The following is a 25,669-nucleotide window of genomic DNA, read 5'->3' as shown; positions in this document are numbered from 1 at the left end:
CGCTTTCTGATCACGCTCTTGGGGTCCCCTGGGGTTCCCCGGTTGAGCTTTTCATTGGGGGATGCCACATCCTGGGGATCGTGGGTAAATCTGCGCAGGTGTGAGGCGCACACGTGTGTGGGAATGTGAGGGAGTGCGTGCCGGGGGTTCCCTCGTTTCTGTGTATCCACAAAAAGAGAAAGAAAGGAAGCAGCTAGGTATTTCTAGGAAGCCTGGGCGGATGTCCCGCTTCGGACGAAGCTGCCTTTGAATCAGGTCTGTGGGGGAATTCGGGCCTGCAGCTTCCCCTTCACCTGGCAGTTGAGCAAGGAAACATTTTTTCATGAATATTCAAAATTGCTTTTATGACACTATAGGGCTTCTTAAAAAAAAAGTAAAGATGAAATTACAGGGAAAACCAGCAACAGCAAACAAGAGCTCCCTTCAGCTCAAAGTGCCTCAAAACCAAAGCAGCATTGCCGAAGGGACTGAGCATGGTCGGTTGCAGGGCCCCCCGGAACGGCGGTGGGGGCCGCACCATGGAGGGCTCCTGCAGGCTGGACGGCCACGGCCTGGTGGCCCACGAAGGAAGCCCCTGACAGGTTGGTGGTGGGCACCTCCCTCCCCGGCCAGCTCTCTGTGGCCCCAACTGATTCAGCAGATTTCGCCCCCGCCGTCTCTCTCTTTCTGTCTATGTCTCTCTGGCCTGGATTCTCTGTCTCTTTGCCTCTGTCTCTTTGTCTCTGTCTCTCTCTCTGTGTGTCTGTCTCAGCCTTTTTCTCTCTGTCTCTTCCTGTCTCTCGCTCTCTTTCTCAGTCTCTCCATCTCTGCAGCTGTCTCTCTCTCTCTCTGCCTCTCATTTCCCTCATCTCTGACTCTCTCATCTCTTTCTCTCTCCATTTCTCTCTCTCCCCATCTCTCTGTCTCTCTCTCCACTTCTGTATCTGTCTCTCTGTCTCTTCCGCTCTCTCCATCTTTCTCTGTCTCTCCCCATCTATCTTGTCTCTCCCTGTCTCTGTTTCCCCTGCCTGTCCCTGTCTCTGTGATTGACACACACACCCTCCATTCCTTTCCTACCACCTCCCATGCACCCCTCAGGGAAAGCTGCAGAGGACCCAGCAACCTACCCAAGGTGGCCTGAGCAGAGCACGCTTAGGGCATGGAGCTCTGGGGAGCAGATGGGGCCTGAAGGTCCCAGTGGGCCACAGGGCAGCCCTCCCCATATCCCTGCTCACCTGTGTGAACCCTTGGCCCCAGGAGGCCGTACGCACCCGCCTGCAGGCTCTGCCGCATATGGCGCCACTCACCAGGACAGCCCCCCCGTGCTGCCTCCACAGACCCCGCTCAGCCCAAGTCCAGCTCAGGTCCCCCTCCAGGAGCCCCCAAACCAGTGGCCTAGGAGTAGACCCTGGGAACACCCGTCAGAGCGAAGCCATGGGCACACGGCGGAGGGACAATGTGGACTCTGCCTCGGGTCATTTCACTCTTCACCTCCACAGCCTCGGCTCACCCATCCTGGGGGCTGGCAGATGTCCTGCTAAAGGCCAGACAGCAGAGGTGTCCGGCTTTGAGAGCCGGGAGGCCTGGGGGGTTACTAGGTCCCCACCAGGGCAGGGGAGGAGTGGCAGGCGGAATGGGATGCAGCTGCGTCCCAATCAAACCATCACGGACACAGAAATCTGAATTCAGATGATTTTCAAGTGTCATGAATATTCTTTTGGCTATTTAAAAAATGTAAAAACTGTTCTTACCTCACAGCTGTTGAAAAATAAATAGGCCAGGCATGCTGGCTCCTGCCTGTAATCCCAGCACTGCACTTTGCGAGGTCAAGGTGGGCAGATCACCTGAGGTCAGGGGTTCGAGACCAGCCTGGCCAACAAGGCAAAACCCTGTCTCCACTAAAAATACAAAAATTACCTGGGTATGGTGGCATGTGCCTGTATTCCCAGCTACTCGGGAGGCTGAGGCACGATAATTGTTTGAACTCAGAATGCAGAGGTTGCAGTGAGCCAAGATCACACCCTTGCATTCCACCCTGGTGACAGAGTGAGACTCCATCTTAAAAAAAAAAAAAAATTAGCTAGATGCTGTGGTAGATGCCAGTAGTCCCAGCTACTCAGGAGGCTGAGGCAGAAGAATTGCTTGAACCCGGGAGCTGGAGTTTGCAGTGAGCCAAGATTGCACTCCGCCACTGCACTCCACCCTGGCGACAAAGCAATACTCCATCTTAAAAAAAAAAAAAATTAGCTGGTTGTGGTGGTGCACACCTGTAGTCCCAGCTACTCAGGAGGCTGAGGCAGAAGGATCGCTTGAACCTGGGAGGTGGAGGTTAAAGTGAGCAGAGGTCTTGCCACTGCACTCCAGCCTGAGCAACAGAGTAAGACTCCATCTCAAAAACTAAAAAATTAAAATAGGTAGTGGGCTGGATTTGGCCTGCGGACCATTGCCTGCTGACCCCTGACCTGTCAGGTTGGGAAAAGTGTGCATTATATTGTCCTTCAAAAAATTCCCAATTTTAAATCACTGCTAGTGACGTTTGCAGAGCAGGTGCTCAGTATGTGTGATTTCCACGGGATGTGTGGCCTTAAGCAGGGAAGGGAATGGGGGCGTGGCCCAGGCGTGTGCAAGGTCACGGACTGCCTATGACACAGACACAAGGAAAGCCAGAAAAGGCCTTTCAAACAGCACTTCGTTTGGGAACGTTTGTTTCCTAGTCCTGAGTATGAGCACACGTGGCCCTTTTCCCCTGGAGGAGCAAAATGACCCTAGAACGTCTCAGTGGCCTCCCATGAAGACCTTCTCCGGGGAAGCCCGTTTCGTTCAGCTTTCTTGTGTCCACCTCCCACAAGGAGGCAGGGAACTCGTGGCAGCCAGGGGCTTGCTGCCAACCTCCCACTCTGGGAAAGTGTGAGCCCAGTGTCTGATTTCACGGATTGCTAGAAAAGACAACGACCTTAGCGTTGCTCCGAGGGTCTCTTTAAGGCTGGGTTATCCAACGTGGCAGCCGCTAGTCACTGCGACTGTTCGAATTCTAATTTAAATGAAGTACAATGAAATCAAATCAAAGCTTCAGTTCCTCAGCTGCAGAAGCCACGTTTCAAGGGCTCAACAGCCACATGTGGCCGAGGGCTTCCACACTGGATAGCACGGAAAGTTCTACGGATGCTCCCACGTGAGAGCACATGGGTTGGGACCAGTTCAGAGATGCTTGGCTGAGACACTTGGAGCTTGGGACCCAGGAGCCATGATCTGGGAGAGTCAGGGCTTCAAGGGATGAGGACTCGGGGAGTCGGCCTGCTTGAAGTTTGGCACCTGTTATTCAACCTGGGCAGGCCTGAGTCAGCCAGTGGGGATCCCCAGAGCCTTCTGCGCCTGTGATGGAAAAGCTCCCTCCTCAGCTCCCCTCCCTTCTCTTTCCCGAAACCTTCTCTAGTGCAAAGATAATACCCACTGGGGCCTCAGACAAGGGTGTTTCCCAGCAAACCCCCATCTATAATCCTCTTTTATGAGGGTCCCTCTGCCATCTCCTCTGCAAACAGTCCTGCCCCAGTGCCAGTGGCCAGCCTACCAGCAGGGACCAGAGAGTACGGTTAGGCTGGCTGTGGCGGCCTCCACACCCCCACGGCCTCTGTGACTGGCCCTGGAGGCTCCCCTGGGCACACTGCTCTCCTGCTGGGGAAGTGACTGTCTACACAAAGGCAATCTGAGCGAACATAGATTTTTTTGGTGCTTGGTTTATCTCTCTTGCTTGTATCTGATGCACCCGAGACAAAGATGAATCGTTTTAAAAACGTATCCAGGATGTAAAGCTGACGGACGAAAAAGAGCTCATAGAAGGCAAGGGAAGATCCACCTAGAAGGTGAGGGTTTAACGCTACCCTCGAGCAATGTGGGAGCAGGAGCAGGTGAGAGGCAGCACCGGGGGCAGACGGGGTGGCAGCCGCAGCCTCCAAAGCAAGGTGTCCTAGGCTGGCCCGGCTGTAGCTCAGGTGTACAAGGGATGTGCGGGACTAGATCCTATGTGAGCAAGTGTTCACTGCTGTCCGCTCTGCGCCTGCCTTCAGCTCTTGTGCCCCAGGCTCCCCCAGCCTTGTGGAGGAGAGAGAGAGAGAGAGAGAGAGAGAGAGAGAGAGAGTAGGCGCCAGGCAAACAAGACCAAATCCAACAGCCCCGGTGCTAAGGGCAGAGTGCCAAGGGGGCGTGAGCAGCCTGGAGGACGAAGTGTCCCCTTTTCATTTGGAAGGTCAGCAGTCACCTAAGAGGAAGTGACATTTGCGCCGAGCCAAAAAGGGTGAGAGGGAATTGGCCAGGTGGACACCAGGTAGAAAAGGCCGGGCTAGGGGAAAAAAGGCATACAGAGCAGGGTCCGCCACTGGCCAGGACGGCAGGCCCCTTCCCGCTCTGTCATCTGCGTCCTTCGTGCCAGGTGAAGCTGGGGGTGGCGAGTGCGTGAGTCCACACACTGTTCTGCAGAATCTCCCCCAGGGGACCCACGGTGAGCAGCTGGCAGGTGGCCTTGCCTTTGAAGCAGAGGCCCTGTGATTTCATGGCTCTGCCCTCGTCCACTGGTCCAGACTGTGCATTGAAGCAGATTTCCAGGAAGGACTCAGAGCTGCTCTGAGAACTTGGCTCAAGCGTAGGCTCAGAGCTAGAACTCTGCCTCTGACCCGCCCGTCATCCCGCGTCTCCATTTCTCTCTCTATGCCTTCCCTGCACAGCCTCCTCCCCACTACAGTCAGGCTGACTTCAGGCAGCAGGTGGCCAGAGTCCCGTTATTCCAGCTGTGACCCAAGAGGCAGGACAGTCTCCCTCTTCCAGATTCGGGTGACAGCACCAGGGAGGGACTCTGAGCTACCTGGACTGCAAGCCCAGGACCGTCAGTGGGGGAGGGCGGCACCTGGCCAGGGGCCTGCAGCCTGAGGGCAGATCCGTCAGCAGAAGCGGGGCTGGAGTGTGCTATGCCAATGTCCACCGAGGGCAGGGCTGTGGGGCTCACAGAAGGGGGTAAAAATGTGGTTCCTTTCCTGTCAAAGCCTAGACATCAGGAAGAAGTAGGTGCTCCTCAAAAGAGCAGGTGGGAGTGAAAACCTTCCAGCACTTTCCAGACCTCCCCAACCAGCAGCAGGTAGAGCGAGGCACAGGAGGGGGACCAAGCAGCCCTGCTGCTCCCCGGGGCACCCTGAACATAGAAGCAGATCCTGGGAGGCCGTGGCTAGATCGTGCGTGGGCCAAGCTGACAGCACGATTCCTGTCGCCTGGTTCTCCAGCTGCACAACCGTCTTGCACAGAGGTGTCTGTGGGGAAGACCAGGGCCTGGACACACTCCGCAGTTTGTCCAAGGTCACCCGGCTAGGAATCGACAGAAGGGTTCCAACAAGCCTCACGTGACCCCAAGGCCAGTGCTCCTTCCCCCAGCACGCTGCCTCCTGGTCCTCGCTCAGACAACGCCCCCACCCCCACCCCGCGCTCAGCTGGCTGAGTCAGGTCTTCTTTGGGACCCGCCTTCATCAAAGACAATGAGATGAAGTCCTGGAGCTGCTCCCAAGACTGTCCTCGCTGAAGGATTTGGTTTGTATTAATCTAAGATTAGACCAAATGATTCCATTCACATATTGCCTGCAAAGGCACAGCGCCTCAGAACTTGTTAAATAGTGAATTGCCTTACGAGTTTGAGCTAAATGGATTGCAGTCTGATTCAGCCTCCAGGGTTGGGTGACAGCAGAGATGTAGAATATTAGATCATCATTGACCAGGGCTCTAGCCCAGCCTCTTTCCTAAGACAGTCCACAATGGTGTCTCCCAAAGCGGCTTGTGGCCCTGACGCAGGGGACTGAGGCCAGACAGCAAGAGGGCCGGCCTGGATCCCCAAACCCTGATGCCTTCAGGTTACGAAGGCAGGTGCCGGCCACAGCTCAGGCCCAGGCTGCCCCACTGGGACCAGGGCCTTCCCTGAAAACAGCCCTTAACACTGACCCTTCTTGGGGGACTCCTCTGGGCAGGGGCGGGCAGGCTCCCCCAGACTCATTCCCCAGGGGTCTCTGGAAGAGTGGCTGACCTTTGGCTTGGCATTCTGGCTGGCCCCGTCCTTCCACAGTGTTAAATCGCTCTTTCTGCCATAGAGGACCCAGGAGGATGAGGAAAGGGCCCCCTTCCAGGGACCTCACAACCCTCCGGAAGGAAGGGTGGTATGAATCCCTCTCTGTAGATGTGGGAACTGCGGCTCAGAGGTGTCAATTCCTCCCTTGGAGGAGGTCACAGGGGCACGATAAATCGAGAATCTGAATTCCAGTCCCCTGGACGGCAGAGCCTGCAGGAGTCCAACCCCATCTCCCTGGTCAGAAGGCCTGGTTCACTCCCTGAAGGGACCCAGGGGACCGGGTGGCCCCGTCTGGCCATGAAGTTGGCTTCTTTGAGGTGGAGGCAATTGAAGAGCACATAGGAACCAGGAGGGGCAGCAAACCCCAAAAAGCTGGCCATCCGCCACCCCCCAGTGCCCATCCCTAGACAGGAAGCTGATGAGGGAAACAGCCAGGAGAACCAGGCAGCACCAGGCAGGCCCAGGACACGTGGGTGCTCCACCCCCGCCCCATCATGAGGCAGAAAGTGCCTGGGAGACAGGAGAGACTCCCCTGGGCATCCGTGCTAGCAGGAGATCCGAGAAGGGGGCTCCTTGGGCAGGCAGAGAGCACCAAGAAGACCAGCCAGGTGGGGACCCGGGAGCCCCTGGAGCTCTGCTCAGGAGGGAGGACCAGTGCGCTGTCCAATGAGGGGTGGGAAGGAAGGCCCCTCAGTCTCACGAGGAGCAGTGAGAAAGTCTGCGGGGGGGGTGGGTCATGGAGAGAGGGATGCTCGGTCCTTAAGCTGGAGGCTCCCCCAGCCCCTCCGAGGAATGTTCTAGATTGCTTTTGCAGCACAAACCCTTTTTCAAGCCAGAAAGTGAAATGGGAGCAGAGGTAAGGGTGGCAGGGAACAGTGCATGCTTCGGAAAGGAACCAGGGAGGTGTGCAGCCTGGCCGGGGGATGCTGAGGGGCACAGGATCCAACCTAGCAGTCCCACAGGAGGCTGCCATCCATGCCTCTGCCCCCGCTGGGCTCCCCTCACCTGAGCTCCTTCCTGCTGGGACCCCCGAGCACCTGCAGGGAAACATCTAAATATAGCAGCTGACGGCGTAACGCGACATGAGTGAGGAGGGCGATAAACATTAAATGAATTTTTAGATAAAAAGTCATAAAAATCACGTTTAAAGATATAAATAAAATCCTGGAGCTTCAGCTTTATTGTTTTTGGGGGGTTCCAAGATTAATAAATTAGTGGGCATAAAATGGAATAATAGCTAAAAATTGATAATAAGGTAAATTCAGATTTAGAGAGGGAGTTGATCCGAGTCATGAATCTCAAGTCAGAGAAGCCCGGGGTGGGTGAGGGGCGCAGCGGCGCTGAACTCTCCCAGGTCTTGCTCCACGCGGCCCGAGGGTCAAGTCCGGGAACCTGGCCACTCTCACCTGCCTGTTTCCCCACCCTCCTGGGACTCTCAGCCAGGCTCACGTGGGCCCCTGCGGAGTCCCAGCACTTGCCAAACTGCTTTGGGAAACACAGCCCGGCTCCTCACCCCGCACAGTCCCCGCCAAGCGGGAGCTGGAGACCTGCACCTTTCGTGTCTCAGAACTCTGTCCTGACACCTGGTTCCCCTCGGCCCCCGGCAAGGAACAGGCTTTCTCCGAGGCGGGTGCGCCAGGCAGCGGGGCTCTGCGGGCCGGTCATCAGAAACGCTGCTCAGTTACCTCCCACCCACGGGCTCTTGTTCTTTTAGCCTATTCTGATACCTCAGTGCTGCTGCTCTCGCAAATACTTCCTAAAAGTACTGGGCATAAATAATACATAAATAAAGTGAAATTCCCTCTTTCATCAAAGTGGACCACCGAGACCGACTTCTTGGAGCCCTGCCAAGCCTGCAGCTGGTCTCCAGAGTGGTTTATACTGGTGATGGCCAGCCTTCTTCCTTCCTATTCCCCTCCCTCTTCCTCCCTCCCTCCCTCCCTCTCTCCCTTCCTTCCATTCTTCTTCCCTCCCTTCCATCTTCCTCCCATCCTCCCTCTCTCCCTCCCTCCCTTCTTCCCTTCCTCCTTTTCTTCCTTCCTCTGTTCTGGGTGCCCCCTCCCCTTTCACCAGGTCTGCCCGCATTAAGCACAAGGAATCTTTGATGAACTCCTGCAAGTAGCTCTGGGTCTGATGTGCCCCTTGTCAACAGCCTGTTAGGCCAGCAGGGTTATTGTGCATTTCAGCCTCAGGGATGGCCCACGGTGGGACCCAGAACTTCAGTAAGGAGGCCCAGGCCGTGCCCTCTGGCACCGGGAGCTTCCGCTACACAGCCCCAGGTGGCCGGCCGTTCTCCCTACCCATCGGGCATTCCTGGAGGAGAGCAGAGGCAGATGCTGGGAGCCCACTCCCAGAGGGTATGGCACGGAGGGCCAAGTGCTGCCCAGAAAATCAGTCTCTCTCTTCTCCCGTGGGCAGGTGCCCTTGGGGCTGGCACTGTCGGAATTCTGGCTGTGATTACTACTCAGCTCCAGAGCCTGTGGGAACCCAGCTCCCCAGCGCCGCCTGCTCTAGGCACCCGTGACGCCACTCAGGTGCCCACAGCACACTCCAACACGCGCGGCTGCACGCAGCCAGGGAGTCTGGGCAGGGATTATTGCTTAAAACAGACAACAGGGTTTTGTTTATGAAGCAGGTGGAGGGAAATGCCGGCCGGTCTGTGGCTGTGTGAATGCGAGGCTGAGCTGTCTGCCAGGACATTAAGTGGAGTCGGATTCCCGAAACCCGCTTTCATCAGCAGATTTTTAAGGTTAGAATTACTCTCTCCTCTCGAAGGCTTGCCAAGGTTAATTCGGGCCTGAGCATGCAGAATTAATGGGCTGGGCAGAGGGAATCGGCCTTTTCCCGATTTTTTCTCAAGTTCACGAAAACATCTCTACAAAAGAGAGCAGACAGCAGGGCGGCGTCAGGCCTTCCCCCGGGAGCTGGTGTCAGAAACACACACGCAGAAACATGCCGAGCCTCGGCTCCAGCACCAGAGAAGCGGGAGGGATGGGCGGCATGTCTCGTCCTGGAACAGACTAAGCGGGGTCCACACAGCAGCACCCCTTCCCCTGAAAACACATATGCTTCAAACATGTGCAATATGTCCTGGCCCCAGGCAGGCCAGCCCTGGAAGCCTTCAGGGGCCTGAGTGCATCGGAGCCTCCGAGGCTCTGGCACCAGGTAGGGGCATGAACCCCAGCAGAATCACTCAGTTTCACTGAGCCCCGACTTCCTCATCTGCAGAAGGGAAAAAATACTAATGGTGAGACTTAAATGACAACTGCTACTAAAGTAAGTCTGCAGTTCAGCAGAAAGAAGGGCCGCCCCGTGAGGGCTCTGGGATCTTGCGTGGAGGAGACGCCAAGCTTCCTTTCACACAGGGACTGAGGAGCTTTGCCCCTTGCAGGAAGAGGCCATGTTCCCAGGGAGCTCTGCAGCCTCAGACCCAGGCTGATGGAGGCCTCCCGCCCAGCACTGCCATCCAGGCCTCAGACCCTGAGGAGGAGAGAGCTGAGTGGGATGAAGGGAGGCCAGAGGTCCCTCCCTACCCTCCCCAGTCAGGTGCTCAGTCCTCCGGGGTGGAGGTCAGGATGCCTGGTCTTGGGCCCGGGGTGCCTGGTGGTGGTTTGGGCGCTAAGCCAGACTTGGGTTTGAAACGCGCTTACACATCTTAGCAGCACTGATGACCATGGGTCAGTCAGCGGCTGGGACTTTGAATCGCAATGTCCTCGTTGGTAGGGAGGGGATGAAGGATGTCCCCGAGTTTGCAGGTTTGTTGGATTTAATGACACTGCATTTGCCATGACCTGTACATAGAAGGTCTTCAGTAAACACAAGCCTCCTCAGTTTCCCCAGATACGGGGCCCTTTGTCCCCTGCCTGCTTGTCTCTTGATGACAGCGGGGTCCTCCTAACAGCTCCCGATGGCTCGGGCAGCCACCTGGTGGGGACTCCTGCCCAGGAAGTGTGCAGCGAGGCCGCCTCCGCCGCTTCCTCCCTCCTCAGCTTCCCCAAGGAGTCAGGGCTGTTTGAAAACAAACAGCAGCTTCCCAGGACTCCAGGGCCCTGCCCAAGTGCAAACAGAACGGGGGCCAGAGTCAGAACTCCCCTTGGGGACACAAGCTGTGGGATCCTCTCCCCACTGGACAAGCATAGGGACCTCCTTCCATAAAAATGTCAGATCCCCCACCCCGGGCTCCGCTCAGGTCTCCCCTGAGGTTCCCAGCTTCCCTCAGAACCAACCACACGGGTCTTTCCCCAACAAGCCGACATTGACAAGTGCCACAGCACAGAGGAACCTGGAGAACAGAGCCACTGAAGGAAGCCGGGCACGAAGGCCACACACTGTATGGTTCTATTCCCAGGAAATATTCCGACGAGACAAATCCACAGAGTCAGAGTGCAGACTGGTGGATATCGGGGCAGAGGAAGGGAAGGCGAAGGAAGGGATGCTAGCCCATTGGGAGTTTCCCTTTGGGGCGATGAAAAGGTTTCAGAACAAGATAGCGGTGATGATTGTCCAACACTGCAAATGTACTTAATGCTTCTGAATTGCCGACTTTAAAAAAGTTAATTTTGCATTACGTGAATGTGACCAAAATTAAAACAAAAAGAAACTGTAGCCCAGGCACAGACAAGGGACAGGGGCGCCACTCTGCCCAGTCCCCAGGGAGGCTGCCTTAGCACGCACACCCTCCTGGCAGGGCGGAGAGGGGCCTGGAGAAGAACTAGGGGGATGCAAGAGACACAGGCTTCCTGTGAGTCTACCTGTTCAACTCACAAGTTTGCTGAGCACCTATTATGTGCCAGGTCCCATTCAAGGTGCTGGAATTTGATGGAGAACCAGGCAAGGCAGTCCTGCCCTCCAGGCTTCCAGTTTGGAGCGGGGCTAGTCGGCCCCCGTGGCCTTCTCTCCTGCATAGCCCAATGGGCCTGAGGTCCAAACCTCAGCACTGTGGCTGGGAGCTGCCTGCCTCTTGGGTCTCCTCCATATTAGCTTCTGGGGGGCCCAACTGCCCAGTGAGGCTGCTGACTCCCTGTAGGCGTGAGCTTGACCTTCCATGTATTTCCGTGTCCCTGGGTCTGCACGCCCCGCCCAGCAGAGCTGCTGGATGATAGTGCGTTGTTGGGACCCAGCTTGGAGGACATCAGGGAGCCAACAGCCCTTCTGGGTGGGTGGCAGAGGTCTGACCCTCTGGAGCTCTGAGGGCTGAGGCTCTGTCCAATCTCAGCCAAGGCCCCAGGCCTCACAGGGGGCAGCCACAGAGCACGTGCTCAGCGATGGCGCCTTGACAGGAGGAAGAAGGCCTCCCTCTCCGTTCCAAGGCTTCTCAGGGAGAGGCTGGGCTTCACGCTCCCCACCACCTCCCCAACCTGGCACGGCACCTGGCACACAGTGCATGTTCCGGAAAAGCTCAGTGGGCCAAGGACTAAAGGCAGAAAGGTGGCTCAGGAGGGACCCGGAGCTTCTGAGAGCAGGGATGGGGGCAAGTTGATTCATCCCCCATTCCCAGGCGGAGCTAAGACCCTCCTTAGGCAATGCCACAGCGGCAAGGGCAGCCACCTGGCCATGAAGGGAGGGAGATCCCTGCACCAGACAGAGTCCAGGGGCTGAGCTGCCCTCCCTCCAGGCAGCTGCAGAGCTCAGTGGATGATCAGGAGCCCTGGAAATTTGCTTTCCAAAACCGCTCCCAGTAGGCTCTGAGCAGCTCCCCTGTGCGAAGTGCAATTTGCAGATGAGAACATCATGCAGAAGTCTCTCAACTGGAGCCAGGGCTGGGGAGGGAGGGATGAGGCTGGCTCAGAGCTTTAATGGGACCAAGTAGGAGGTTTGCTCTCTGGACCTGGAGCCTCAGCAGGGTCTGGGGGCCTCGGCAACGTGTACACACGTTTCTAGCTGCAGAGCCCACATCCATTAAAGCAGTGCCCTGCCTGGGCCTCTGTAATTACACCTGCTCCTCCCAGGCGAGCACCTTGCCCGACCTCCCTGGGGAATCAGCAGATTGTCCTGCAGCGTCTAGGATGGTCCTCCTGGGGCTGGACGGGAGGGCTCGGTTCTTAACGGTAAGACAAGACACCCTGCATTAGCTGCTCTCTCTGCCCCACGGCAGGGGCTCCCACTCTGGAGTCCTTGGGCTCCAGAAAGAGAGAATGCAGTATTTTAAAGGGTGTAATGACATGCAGGCTGCATGTGGTACAAATTTCCTGGATGTATAAAATGGGAAAGGAACAGGTTTTCTGTCGCCTGCAACTATCCGGCAGTGTTAAAATATGACTCGTTGGAATCCAATGTGCTGCTAAGCTGCACGGGGCGGTATTGAATCTTGCAGGCAGAGGCGGGGGGAGGTGCAGCCTGCAGCCCCGGGCACCTGCAGATAATTCAATCCCACCTGTCTCTACTTCTGCATCTGGTCTGCTTACAAGGTGTGGAAGCTGTGGGGTCCCTTCTATCCCCTCCCCTGCAGCAGAGGTGGGCAGAGGTGGCGGGGCCTGCTTTCCTTCTTGGCGTCTCATCTTGGAAATCCTTTGCCTGATGCCACACTTTGTGCATTCCGGAACTTTAAGGAAGTCTCCCCAGGTTGTCTCACTGGGCTGTTGTATGTCTGCGCCACTGTTCCCTAAGGAAGTGTCCTCCCTGGCTGGCTGATGGGCACCTATTCTCACTCATGTCCTTACAACAACCTTCTAGGAGGGCGGAATTAGCACAACCACTTTCAGGATGCAGAATCAGGCCTTGGAGAGGCTCGGGACTCGTACACATTCCACAGCGATTCAGACCCAGGGCTTGCTGGATGGTGGCCTCCGAGTTGATGCCTGTGGTCCCCGAGGGGACCGCATCCCTGCTGGGCTGGCTGGTGGGGCTTCACCCTAGGCCTCATCTTCCTAAGCAGGACAGTAGGCCCTAAGGGTAACACGATGGCAGTGCCAGAACTCAGCCTGGCCCCTCTGCTCCCTCCTACCTCCAAGCCACCGGGTCCTGTGTCGAAGTGTGGTAGCAAATGCCTTTCTCCCCTGGGGCTACGTTGAATGAGGGGTCAAGCCTATCCTCATCCCCATTTTCTTTTCTTTTTGAGACAGAGTCTTGCTCTGTCACCCAGGCTGGAGTGCAGTGGTACTACCTTGGCTCACTGCAACCTCCGCCTCCCAGGGTTCAAGCGATTCTCCTGCCTCAGCCTCCCAAATAGCTGGAGTTACAGATGTGCACCACCATGAGTGGCTAATGTTTGTATTTTTAGTACAGACAGGGTTTTACCATGTCGGCCAGGCTGGTCTCGAACTCCTGACCTCAAGCGATCCGCCCACCTCAGCCTCCCAAAGTGCTGCGATTACAGGCATTAGCCACCGTGACCGGCCCTCATTCCTATGTTCTAGGTGAGGTAACCGAGACCCTTGGGAAAGATGAGGTCAGAGGGCTCTGGCTCCTGGATCCCACGCACCGCCAGCATCCTTGCCCACGCCGTGGGAGCCGCTCAGCCTGGCCCGGTGGTCTTAGACTGCTTCTGACTTCTCTGATGAGAGTAAGAGACCTTGTGTCAGAAAAACGTGGCTCGGCCCCCACGCACACCGCATCCGGTGCAGCTTCGGTTAGGTTAGGAAGCCGCAGCCCCGTCCTGACGGTGTCTCCTTGCTTCATCAGCCTTGTGGTTTGTGTAGAATCCAGATAGAGCCCCCACTTCCAGGGTCAGCTTCTTTGCTGTTTTCCTTCAACATGTGCGAAGCGCCGGCCACCCTTCCTGCTCAGCAGTGGCCCCCGGCAGCTGCCCAGGCCTCCAGCCCATGGCACCCCCAGACCGTGTTGGTACCAGTGTTCACAACAGGTTATCATTTGTTTTGGGGAACAGTTTGCTTCTGTACCTCGGAGCCATTCCCACCAGTGTGTGCAGAACAGCTTGGCTCACTCCACTGGAGCAAGCAGGCGGTGCCGCAGGGCGCCCACAGAGGCGCCATGTCTGAACGTTTGTGGGTCCCCAGATTCATATGCTGACATCCTGACCCTGAGGAGATGGTAATGGGGACAGAGCCCTTGTGTATGGGATTAGTGTCCTTATAAAAAGAGGCTGGAGGGAGATCCTGCCTCTTCTACCGTGTGAGGATGCAGCAAGAATGTGCTGGCTATGAACCAGGAAGGGGGCCTCACCAGATACCACATCAGCTGGTACCTTGATCTTGAACTTCCAGGCTCCTGAACTATGGGAAAGAAATGTCTGTTTATTTATTTATTTATTTTAACTAGGATCACAAACGTTTTATTTAAAGGCCCATCTCAATTTACATGTGGTGGCACAAAATAAAGGACCAGATCGTGACACACCATTTCCATCTCAAGTGGTCGAATCCAACATCCAAAACCCGGCGAGCAGCCAAGCTCAGCGCAACCTCCGGGCCTCTTGCTCAGACTCCAACATGGTCAGCACGTCACCCTGGCACACGGGGCCTTTTACATTGCGGATGACAGAGCGGCTCATGTCGTCCATAAGTTCCACGTGCACCTGCGTGCACCGTCCCTGAGAATTGGCCCTGCCCAGGACCTTGGTGACCCTGGCCAACTTGACAGGCTGCACACGGCTGATATCCATGATGGCGGCTTGGTGGTAGGCTGGTGGAGACGAAATGTCTGTTTTTTATAAGCCACTTAGTTCATAGATTTTGTTACAGCAGCCGGACAGACTAGGACAGGCTCTGTCCCCCACCCCTACCCTCGCTCAAGGAGGGCTGGCACCTGCCCAGCTCCCAGCCTGGACACAGCACAGAGAGCCGCTGGTTTCACAGGGGCCTCAGCCGAGCACCCGCCTGGAGACCAGTTCTCCCCAGGCTGAGGGTCCTTTCTCCAGGACCAGGAGGCTAAAGCAGTTCCAGACCCATGGAAGCACCAGGTTTCATGCCTTCCTGTGGCCCGGGAGCCCGAGAGGGTGGCACCGGCAGCAGGTGTCATGTATCAGGATTCAGCAGGGGAGACCCCCCCCAACTCCATGCCCATGCCTGCTGCCAGTGCAGGGAGCCCATCGATCTTTGTGGCCTCCTCCTCACCCCAGAATTTGCCCAAGGAAAGAGAGGAGGAGGAGCAGGGACTGGGCTGGGGCACCAAGACTCCCTCTCTGCTCTGCAAACACAGGCGTTTGGAATGGGGCGGGGGAGACAGTGGCCGCAGAGGGGCACCTGCTGACCAGCTCGGAGGACTCAGTGACATGGGCAGTCTGCGTGGTGTGCACGGACAGCCTGCTTCAGAGCATGGGCTCTGAGGTTAGACCAACCTGGGTGCAGATCTGGGTTGACTGGCATGTGACAGTGGCAAACAGCTTAGCTTCTCCGCACCCCAGTGTCTGCACCGTAAAAAGTGGAGAAAAGCTTCTAGCCCGTTCAGCAGCGAGCCTGCCTAGGATGCCCATGGGAGTTCCTCACATTCAGCACTGGAAGGCAGGAGAGGACGGGGTCCCTGCCCTCAAAGGGCTGCTCCAAGTCCCTGCTGTTCCACTGAGTACTGAGCCCCAGGGAGGGTTAGGGCCTGCGGCATGTGCCTAGTGAGTGTCGGGCAGAGGTGAGCAGAGCCAGGCACCCCTTAGCCTGGCACCATCCCCTGAGGCCTCTCAGAAGCAGCCCACATGGGACCTGGAAGCTGGCACCGTGGCTGCTGAAATCCAGCACTCAGCAGCCCCCCTCACCCACCTGCACCCATTCAAAGCCCTTTAGGCCACAGACAGGTCCCACACCATCAACCTGACTTCACTTCGCTTCCCTCCCCTACTCTCCCTCCCGACAGTACCACACCATCCACATGCCAAATGTTTACCAAGTGCCCTCCTTGTACAGCAATGTCCTCGGCCAGGGGCAGTTTGGCTCCCTGGAGGAATAGGCGGTGTCTGGGCATTTTCGGTGGACCTGAGGGGATGGGGGTGCACTGGCATCCTCCAGTCTCCACCTTGACTCCTCCATCTGGCCCAAACACCAACAGCTCCGGGGTGAAGAGCCCCCCGCAGACCTCAGCACCATACCTGGGAGGTAAGAAAGCTGTGGGGGTGATGGGGCCGCCACAGGTCCTGCCCACTGAAAACTGTTAATACTCTACTTTGGGAGACCAGACGCCCTTACAGGGAATGTCCAGGCTGTGAATCCAGTTCCGCAGAACCCCAGGGGAGCACCCCTCCTTGCCACAGCCCTGGGAAAGGGAAGTCAAGGGTCTCCAGCCCAGCTGCTGCTCTGATAGATGGTCCCTTTCACAATGTCCCTTGCACGTGGCCGGTGTTGGGATAGCCTAAGCCAGAGGGCAGCCCCTTCCATGGGAAGGTCTTCCTTATAGCCCACAGAGGGGACCAGCCAACGTGGGTTCAGCTCCCAGCTGCACCAATACAAGCCACGTGAGCTCTGTCTGCCACGTCACCTTTCTGAGGCTCATTCACCCAGTCAGCAAGCCTATGGCCACCCGGGCCCTCCTTGTGGCTGGGCGTGTGTCCCTCTCCCGGTCCCTCAGCCTCCTCCTCGTCACCGGGATTCCCTGCACCTGCGGGACCAGAGCCTCAGAGTCTCACCCTTCCTGAGCCTCAGTCAGGCCAAGCAGCTTTTGTGATCAAATATTGTTATATTTACCTAAGGATCTGTTAGGAAGCAATTTTTGAGATGATGAATATTTAATGAAATATTTAAATATTTAATAGGAACTTTTCAAACCTGACTTAATAATCCATGTCATGGGGAGAGGAAAATGGGGGTCGTGTTTTAACATTTTCACTTCCTCTAGGACTCTTGGTGTTTGCTAGGCTTTTTTTTTTTTTTTTCACAGCAGAGTTTTAATTATACTCAAAATTCCAGAGAGAAATTCTTTTCTCATTAAAACTTAACTCTTGCCAACAGCAAGGTGAGCGAGTGGGCAGAGGACGCACGGAGATGGAAAATGCGTGGAGCTCAGAGGAGCTGCTGGGACTGTCCACCCGCCGGCCCGATTCCCTCGCTCATCAGGTGAGGAGTGAGGCCTGGAGCGGCTGCAGCTGTATCAAAGGTGACGCCAGGCATCTGTGGCCACACCCAGATGGGACCCAGGTCTTGGGACTGGCAGGCTCCAGGAACTGCATTCATGACACCGTCCTGACCCCCGAACGTTCGCTCACGTCAAGGCTGACGTCGGGTGGCAGCTCCTAGCCTCAGCGGCTCCACCCGGCCCTCGGCTGCAGCAGCAAATTGAGATTTTCATCGCTTAGGAGGAGGAGGCAGCCTCAGACCGTCATGAAAGACTTGAAAAATTTAAACTGAGTTTCAGACTCTTCTACCACGAGGGCGGGTGTGCGTGAACGCCCAGCCACAGTCTTGTCCTGTCCAGCGTCCCCTCTTCTCTCTGGCTCCTCCAGCATCAGGTGGCCTCGGGCCCAGGTCTCACAGTCTCTCCACCCGGAAGGGGACACAGGCCAGCTCTGCCTCCCCCTCCAGTCACTTTGGGCAGTTCTGCTCTGGCTGAGCATTTATTCCCTGTGGGCCATCCTGGCACAGCCTCGCCGTACCTCCGGTGGGCAGTAGGGTGTCCCTTGGCCGACCAGCCCTTCAGACCCCGCGCAGACCACGGCTCCCACGGGCTTCTTCTTTCTCCCAAGCGCCAGCTCCACCCTTGTCTCTGTGGTGCAGTCTCTCCTCATAGCAGCGGCCTTACCATCCCTCTCTGCTCGGATCATTCCAGAAGGCTCTGGCTCTCTCTTTTCCACGCCTTTCCCTCACACTCCTGGGCCCTTTCTCTGGTCTCGTTCATCCGTACTTCCCTCTCTCCCCATCTGTCCAGGCCACACCAACCTACTGCACATTCCTAGTGAATTCAGGGCATCCTCAAAACCTCCTTAGATGTCGCCTCCCCTTGAGGCATCCCTCCCACCTCTCACCTGAGGCACGGAGGTAACCCCTCAACCCCCACCCCGTGCTAAGGGGGTATCTGGAACGTGCTTTTCTTACAGCACATTTTATTTCACACCGTGGGCTGTTTTTAGTCTATTTCCCCAGCTAGGTGGGTACATTCTATGGGAGCAAGATCCCGTCACACTCAGCTCTATATTCTCAGGGCCTGGCATGGTTCCTGGCATACTGTAGGTGTTCAATTGCTTGCTGAACAAGTCCTTGAAACTGTATGTCTTTGTGTCTGGTTTTCTTTGTTTTTGGAGGGTTGGGGGAACCCCCCATTTCTATGTCCAGTGAACTCGTATTCACCTTTTAGGGTGGCTGCTCAAAGACCTAATTCTAACCCCAATCCTACAACAGCTTCTCCTTTAATCCGGCTCTAATTCCTCCAGGCAGAAGTGGATGCTTCCTGCTCGGGACCCCCATGACCGTCTGCTCACCCACCACCATCAGCAGGGCCAAGACCTTCCTGTGGCTCAAGGCTTCACTTCCTGCTTCCTTGCTCCCTCGGCTGGGCCTTCCTCAGCTTCTCTGCCTCCAGCACAGCCTGGTGCCCAGGGAGGAGGGACGCAGCAAACAGAACTCTGGGCTGGGCAAAGTGCACTGTGGCCACGTGCTGCTGCCCAAGCTGCCTCCTCCCCGTATTCCCTAAGACCCTCACAGGCTGGTGCCAGCCCATCACACGGCAGAAGCTGCTGTGGCTGGAGAGACAGATGCTTGGGCAGCCCACAGTGCTGGGTACAGAGAGGGTCCTCAAAAGCCACTTGAGATGATCTTGAGCCCTGGGGCAAAGGTGGTCTGTTTCTGGGGTGCCTGGATACAGCCCTGAGGCCACACTCCGGAGGGAGGGCATGATAGATGAAGATCTGACATGTTTAAGATGGTAACTCTTTTAATAAGGGGTCTTTAAATATTTAACAAAACAGAAGAGGCCAATTCAGCCAGGAGTGATAGTTTTAATCTCACTGAGCACCAGTGGGTTTCCTCTGAGTGAGGGAATCTGAATTCTCCCTGCTCCCAGCCCCAGCTCCCACCCGCTGCAAACTCCGGCAGCTTCCTCTGGGGGCCCAGAGCAGGGGCTCGATGGCTCACTGATGATCGCAATATATGAGCCCAGCAAGACTGGGATGGCATTTCCTGGTCCTGCGTCCAGGGAGGCCTGGGTGAGAGGCTGTCTCTCTTCCCTCTGGCCTGTTCAGCTGGGACTCCCTGTAGAGGGTATTTTGGGACCCTGGACAGCATGTCAGGAGGAAAATAAATCAAAAAAAGGGTGCAGAGACCTGAGGGACCCTGTCTGAGCCCCAATTCTCCCTTCTTACCAAACCTTCGCACTTCACATCTACGAAACCCACCTCTGGCATTGGCTCACCCAGAAAGCTCCCACCCTCTGCTCCGGGCTTCCCTCTACCCCAACAGTACACTACAGGGCACTGTAATCATCTCTGCCTGTGAGCCTCCTGTGTGCCACTCAATACGACTGGAAGGTGAGACCGGGTCCCCTGTGCCCTAGCAGAACCATATGCCAAGCAGAAGGTCAATCAGTGGTAGGTATTCTGCTGAGGTGATCTAGGCGCCAGTCTCCAGAAAATGCTGATTCCGATGCCCAGGGTGGGGTAACTTTCCTTTTTTTTTTGGAGATGGAATCTTGTTCTGTTGCCCAGGCTAGAGTGCAGCGGCATGATCTCGGCTCACAGCAAACTCCGCCTCCCGAGTTAAGTGATTCTCCTGCCTCAGCCTCCGGAGACAGGGTTTCACCTTCTTGGCCAGGCTGATCTGGAACTCCTGACCTTGTGATCCACCTACCCCAGCTTCCCAAAGTGCTGGGATTTTCTACTCTCCCTGCTGTCTTCTGGCATGGCCATCACCATCTCCATGTGCTTCCAAGGCGACCTTGATGCAGCATCTACTAACTCAACAAGTACTTGCTAGGCTCACCATGGGCCAGGCCCGATGATGGAGCTGAGCAAGTGATGGGGACCAGAGCAGACGTGGTTCCTGCCTCAAGGGGCCTGCACCCCATGGGAGTGAGAAATGGGTGTCAGGCAGATCATCATACACACCGAGGGTGTGAAGCCCATGTGTGACTGTGCTGGAAAGCAGAAGCCTTGTGGCTTGCAGCCAAAGCCCAGTCATCCAGGGCTATGACTTGGGCGGAGACACAGTATACTTGAGCTGGGAGAGGTGTCTCCTGGAGTGAATGAGGCCAAGAAGACAGGAAGAGGGTCTGTGCAGGGGCAAGGAGGGACCACAGGTGGGAAGAAGTGTTCAAAGGCAGGAATGGAAAGGACATTCCTGGGGCCAGCAGCGAATGTGGCATCTGGGACGGCCAGGGAAGCAGCGCTCTGTCACAGTCCTTGGGTCTTGATGTCTGGATGTCTGCCTTCTCCATAAGAACACTAGCTCAGGGACGGGGACCAGGCTTGCTTTATTCCTTGCCAATCTCTAAATACCAGCACAGTACTAACATACCGTAGGCGCTCAATACATGTTTGTAAACTAGATCAAAAGTGCCTCATAGACATTGTCTCATTTATTTATTTATTTATTTTTATTTGGAGATGGTGTCTCACTCTGTTACCAGGCTGGAGTGCAGTAACATGATCTCAGCTCACTGCAACCTCTGCCTCCCGGGTTCAAACGATTCTCCTGCCTTAGCCTCCCAAGTAGCTGGGATTGCAGAGACACATGCCACCATGCCCAGTTAATTTTTTTTGCATTTTTAGTAGAGATGGGATTTCACCATGTTGTTCAGGATGGTCTCGATCTCTTGACCTCTTGATCTGCCCCCCTCGGCCTCCCAAAGTGCTGGGATTTTAGGCGTGAGCCACCGCGCCCGACCCGTCTCATTTACTCTCAACAGCAACACGGTGCAGTCAGGATTATTAGCATTTACATTTTGCCCGTGAGGGAATGCAGGCCCTGGGAGGCTGAGAACCTCAGTCAAGTCACATATGGAGTAATCCGTGGAGGCAGAGTTCGCACCCAGGGCTACTCTGACCCTCAAACCCATATTCTCAACCAGCGTGCCTTTTTGCTTTGGCCTCTTTTTCCAGCAGATTCTTTCTCTCTTGGAGCTGCTGCTACCATCTCCATGAATACACCCCAACCATTGGTATGCGAACCTACATGCTCCCCGTACTGGCTGCCTGCTCATCTATGCATATTTCGTTATTAAAATGGGGATACTTTAATCTCAGTCTAATTTCGTCTTTAGGGAAGCTCTATCCCCAGCTGCCCGAAGCGAAAGCCCCCAGGAAGCAGGCACCTACTTGTGATTCAGGCCACCCTGCCCATCCGTCAACACGTTTGTCTCCTGTATCTGCCATCTCTTATTTATAATCCCGCTCAGATTAATGAATGACAGTAGTTCTCATCACAGGAAATTTGATTAATCAATTTAAGTGCTTAATCACCACAGCCTTGTTGAGAGCTGAGCATCAGGGATCTCGCTTTGATGCAGATGAATTTCAGCAAGAAGTGGGAGAGGAGAAACAAGGTTGTCAGCACTTCCCCATGGAAACCCCAGGGCTGAGGACAGCGCTGGGGAAGTCCTGGGGCCCCCCCAGAGTCAGAGGTGGGGTGGCGAGAGGATGGGTGGATGACTCAGGCGGGGAGCAGCCCTCTGAAGCCTCTGGAATCCAGGCCTCCCTTGCGCTTTGATTCTACCCGGCGTCTGAGCCTACACGTTGGCCAGACTACAGGAGCAGGTGGGCAGGGGAGGCAGAACCCGCACTGGTCTAAGAGCAGGAGAAGTGGCCACCATCCTGCCATGCTGTGTGGCCTTGGGATGGGGTAGGGACTTGCTGCTCTTTGTGCCCAATTAATGAGTGAGAGGAACAAGGGCACTGAGCAGCTCTCTGCTGGCTGTCCCGTTTGGCAGCAAACTCATCCCCACCTCTGGGCCAGTGGATTCAGCTTAAAGCTGTCCCTTCCTATCAGCCCATGAAAATTCTGCCGTCAGCCCAGGACTGCCTCTTCCTCTTCCGGGAAGCTGACTTCAGGCCACACCCTTCCCTTTTCCAAGCTCCCAGTGCTCATGACCCACGGCCGGACCTCGGTTCTGTATTTTCACATCTCTTAGCTCTCATCTCCTCCACCACAGAGATGGCTCTTTCTGAGATGGAGCCTGATACCATTCTTTACCTCTCCGGACTGGCCCAGCCCTGGTGCAGTGCATACAGCAGGCACTTAATGTAACAGTAGCGGCTTTTACTTTCTCAAGCCAATGAGATACAGACAATCGCTGGTAGTTTTACAGTCAAGCGTCAAGCGTGCGTGCCCCTGGGGGACACAGTGAAATGCTGGGTGTGGGGAGCAGTTTGAACACCAACATTCAATACTACAGCATGTTTTCATTTTTCAGATGCTGAAAGAACTTACTATTTTGAATTACAAACAACAGAAGTAGAAAACTCCACAACAGAAAAATCTCAGCTGGTGGAGAAACTCAGGAGCTCACGGAAGATGAGCACCCGGGGGTAGGGGGTTGAGGACCCCAGGGAGTTTCGTGATGTCCAAGAGGAGATGTGGGTTACAGAGGGTTTAAAACTCGCACCTGGAGGACCAGGCAAATAGAGACAGCGTCAGCTTCACAGAGCCACCACAAGGGCAGAGGGTGGAGGGCCAAGACACCAATTACGGAATGGGCAGTGAGCAGCTGCAGTGTGTGCGCTAAGCTTATTCTCCGTCTTCATCCCAGAACAGTGAGGAAGTAACCACAACCACTTCCACTTTACAGCTAAGGAAACCGAGGGGTTCAGAGGTGATGTCACTTGGCTCCCAAGCCACGGAGAGTGGGAGCAAGAGAGGGTCTGGCCAGGCTGCCTCTGCCCAGGCCACAGACTCCAAGCAGGCAGGACCAGACCGCAGCTTCCAGGGACCACACCTTCACCCGCTGCTCTCTTGAAGGAAAACAAATATCTGCCTCTGGCAGGTAAAGAACAAAACCAAACAGTGCGGCTCACGCTGTTTGTGATAGCTGCTACACAGAGAAAGACTAATTTTGGAAGCCAACTATTAAAAAGTATATCCACTCTGAACGGCACGATCAATCAAACATTCAAGGTGCAGGCTCAGCCAGGGCCGTGGGACTCCCAAGCAACACACAGCTCCTTCCCAGGCCGCTGTCTGTCCCTGCCAGGCTTCCCTCCCACTGGGACTGTCCCAGCTCTGCCCCGGGGATCTTGGCCTCAGGCCTGCCCAGGCTGCAGTGAGGATGGAGAGGGGGACGCCGGGGCTCCTGATTGCTGACTGGTCGCGAGGCAGCCACGGAGTCAGGATTGAAGCTGCGTCAGCTCCCAGGCCGTGAAGTGGACAAAGTGGACACCTCTCCCCGCACAGAGCCAGAGATGCACTCGTGGGAGGGGTCCGAAGCCCACCCTCTCGCCAGTGCCACCAAAGCCATGGGCTAATGTGCCAGAGATGTGAGGCCCTTGGAACACCCAGTGCCAGTGCCCACCCAGTGCAGCCTGCCTTCCGGGAGCCACCTGCCTCCCTTGCCACTGAGATAGCCCTGCTGGGCCTCCACAAAGCCTCCTGGAATTCTAGCGACAATTCTGGGAAGGGATCTCCGAGTTGACTGGGGCCTCTTCATTTGACCAATGAGGAAGTCAAAGTTGGCCATGCAGCCCACATGCACCTCGTGGAGCCTCAGAGACCTGGGCTTTGCTTCCTGGAAGGTTGGGCTCAGCCCTCTCCTGCCCTTCACCCCTTCATCTGCGCCCTGGGTGCTCAGAGCCCTGAACCCTGGAGGCCTGCCCACTTGGGTTCCTGCCCATCATCACTGTGGGGACGTCCTAGATGAGAACGTGCCCCGGCAGTGCCTGGATCCCAGCACTTCTGTGGGACAGTGGCCGTGCCACGCCCATGCTTGAGACAGCTAAGCAGCAGCTCAGAGGGTCCTCTGCGGGGACCCCTGGTCCTGCATGGGTGGTGGGTCCCACATGGACTCAGGTGGGCGAATTGAGCCTCCATGGAGACCTCAGGCGGCAGAGTCGCAGTGAGGCAGGAGCGGGGGCTGGCCCGGGAGACACGTTTCCGGGCAGTGTCCCCTCAGCCTGACCCGGGTGGTGCAGGGGCAGGGGGCTTCTTTCATTCACTGCAGAGTCTCAGGGAGGGGCTCGATTCCAGACAATGAAGGATATCAGAGTCACAGTCCACGATGGCTCCGTGTGACCCAGGGGACACAGGCCCCCAACCCAGGAAGGGTTAGTGGCCATGTGGACCCAGGCAGAAAGCAGTGGGACAGAGATGGGGAGCCTGTCCCGCCCATGTCCTGTCAGCAAGGGCAGGTCTGACCCAGGACCGCAGACCCCGCCTGGGAACAGCAGGGCCTGGAGGGGCCCTTGGCCCTGGGAGGAGGCAGCTCTGGGCCGGCAGCCCCCACCGAGCACTTGCCTGCATCCAGAAGCCGCCCCTCTTCACGGTGGCCTTCCATCTTAGAGCCAGCACGGGCCCGGCTCACTCTGGCCCTCATGTGACGGGAGGAGGTTCCGTGACACCTCTCTGTGCAGGCCCCACACCCGGGACTCTCAGAGATGGTCACTCCATCCTCACTGTCTCACTAGGACATGGAGGTGGGCACTGGGTTTTACAGAGGAAGACGCTGAGGCCGAGAGTGGTCAGGACGCTTCCTTCTGCCCAACCCTGCTCGGGAACAGCAGCTCAGCCCTCCAGGCTCCGCAGGCCATGTTGCTTCTGCTCCACCAGGACCCTCGAGGCCCTCTGAGTTCTAAAAATGTCTGATTCCGGTGGGCGGGACCCACTCTGCCTGCTTCCACCTGCCCTCGTCTCTCAGAGGGGACAGATTTGGAGGCCACAGCTGCATAGCAGCCACAGGAAGAAGGGAAATGGGGGCCGGGTCCCTCCCACGGCTCTGGGTATAGATGAGCCCTCCTGCCTGGACACAGGCCGTGGCGGATGGTGGGGACCCTGGGATGTCCTCAGGATGAGGATGGAGACTCCCGGCTGAGCCCAGGGCCTTGGGGGAATCCCAGCCTCTCCAGCCACAGTTGCCCTGAATGACTGGCCAGCTCAAAGTCGCATCTTCCCCTCGTTCCCGGCCATGCTGCCTCACTCATCACTTTGGCTTCTTCTCAAAGGATTTGAAAGACCCCAGGAAAGCTGTAGCTGGATTTTTCCTAGAACAGAGTCCTTCTCCACCACGCTTCACCCCCAAACCGGCACCTCGGACAGTGCCTCTTGCCCCTCACTTAGTCTCAGGGCCTCTGACCTGCCCAGGCTCTGCCCAGCTGCCTGGAGTCGCAGCTAGGGTGAGAGCTGGCATCTCCAGTTCTGCCGACACCACCTGCCCCTGCCTTGCGCCTCCGCCTCCATCACCTCCACGCCTGTCGTGCGTGTTCTTCCCGGGGCCCCTCAAGCCCCATCTCCTTCCAATTTTGCTCAAATATCCCACTCTCAGCAAGGCCCTCTGTGACTTCCCATCACGTGACTGCATTCTTAGCTCTCATCCTCACTGGAGATTATGTTTTATATTTGTTCACCTGTTTGTTCTCTGGCTTCTTCCCAGAAATCAAAGCCCAGGCGGGAAATTCTTGGCTGTCATGCGACCTGCTTCTCCCGTGTGCTGGACACACCCGCGTGGGAGCCGGTCTTACTCGCTGAATGATCGAATGAGCCTGCTGGGCTGGGACTTACCCCACAGGGCACATGGGGGAGGCGGTGCCCCGAGTCAGGCCCTCTGACCTGCCAAGCTGTAGACTTCTACAGAGCCAGAATCTGA

General features: G+C 56.4%; 2 protein-coding genes across 19 annotated transcripts in view; both read right to left on the bottom strand.

Moving 5' to 3' along the window:
• The window catches only part of CAMTA1 (calmodulin binding transcription activator 1), a 964,942-nt gene that overhangs the window by 300,912 nt on the left and 638,361 nt on the right, over nucleotides 1–25,669 (bottom strand). The gene's annotated exons all lie outside the window — the stretch shown is intronic.
• Nucleotides 8,120–24,178, bottom strand: LOC120366055 (small ribosomal subunit protein eS28-like). The gene has a single exon (XM_074379989.1). It carries the CDS (start codon nucleotides 14,634–14,636, stop codon nucleotides 14,427–14,429), a length of 210 nt encoding a protein of 69 aa, XP_074236090.1. The 5' UTR covers nucleotides 14,637–24,178; the 3' UTR covers nucleotides 8,120–14,426.

The sequence above is a fragment of the Saimiri boliviensis genome, chromosome 11, assembly GCF_048565385.1.
Source record: "Saimiri boliviensis isolate mSaiBol1 chromosome 11, mSaiBol1.pri, whole genome shotgun sequence".
Taxonomy (NCBI): Eukaryota; Metazoa; Chordata; class Mammalia; order Primates; family Cebidae; genus Saimiri; species Saimiri boliviensis.
This window is presented reverse-complemented; position numbering and strand designations above follow the sequence as displayed.

What these genes read in the sequence shown, in the direction of transcription:
- LOC120366055 (XM_074379989.1), bottom strand. Translation starts at nt 14,636, where the DNA reads ATGGATATCAGCCGTGTGCAGCCTGTCAAGTTGGCCAGGGTCACCAAG.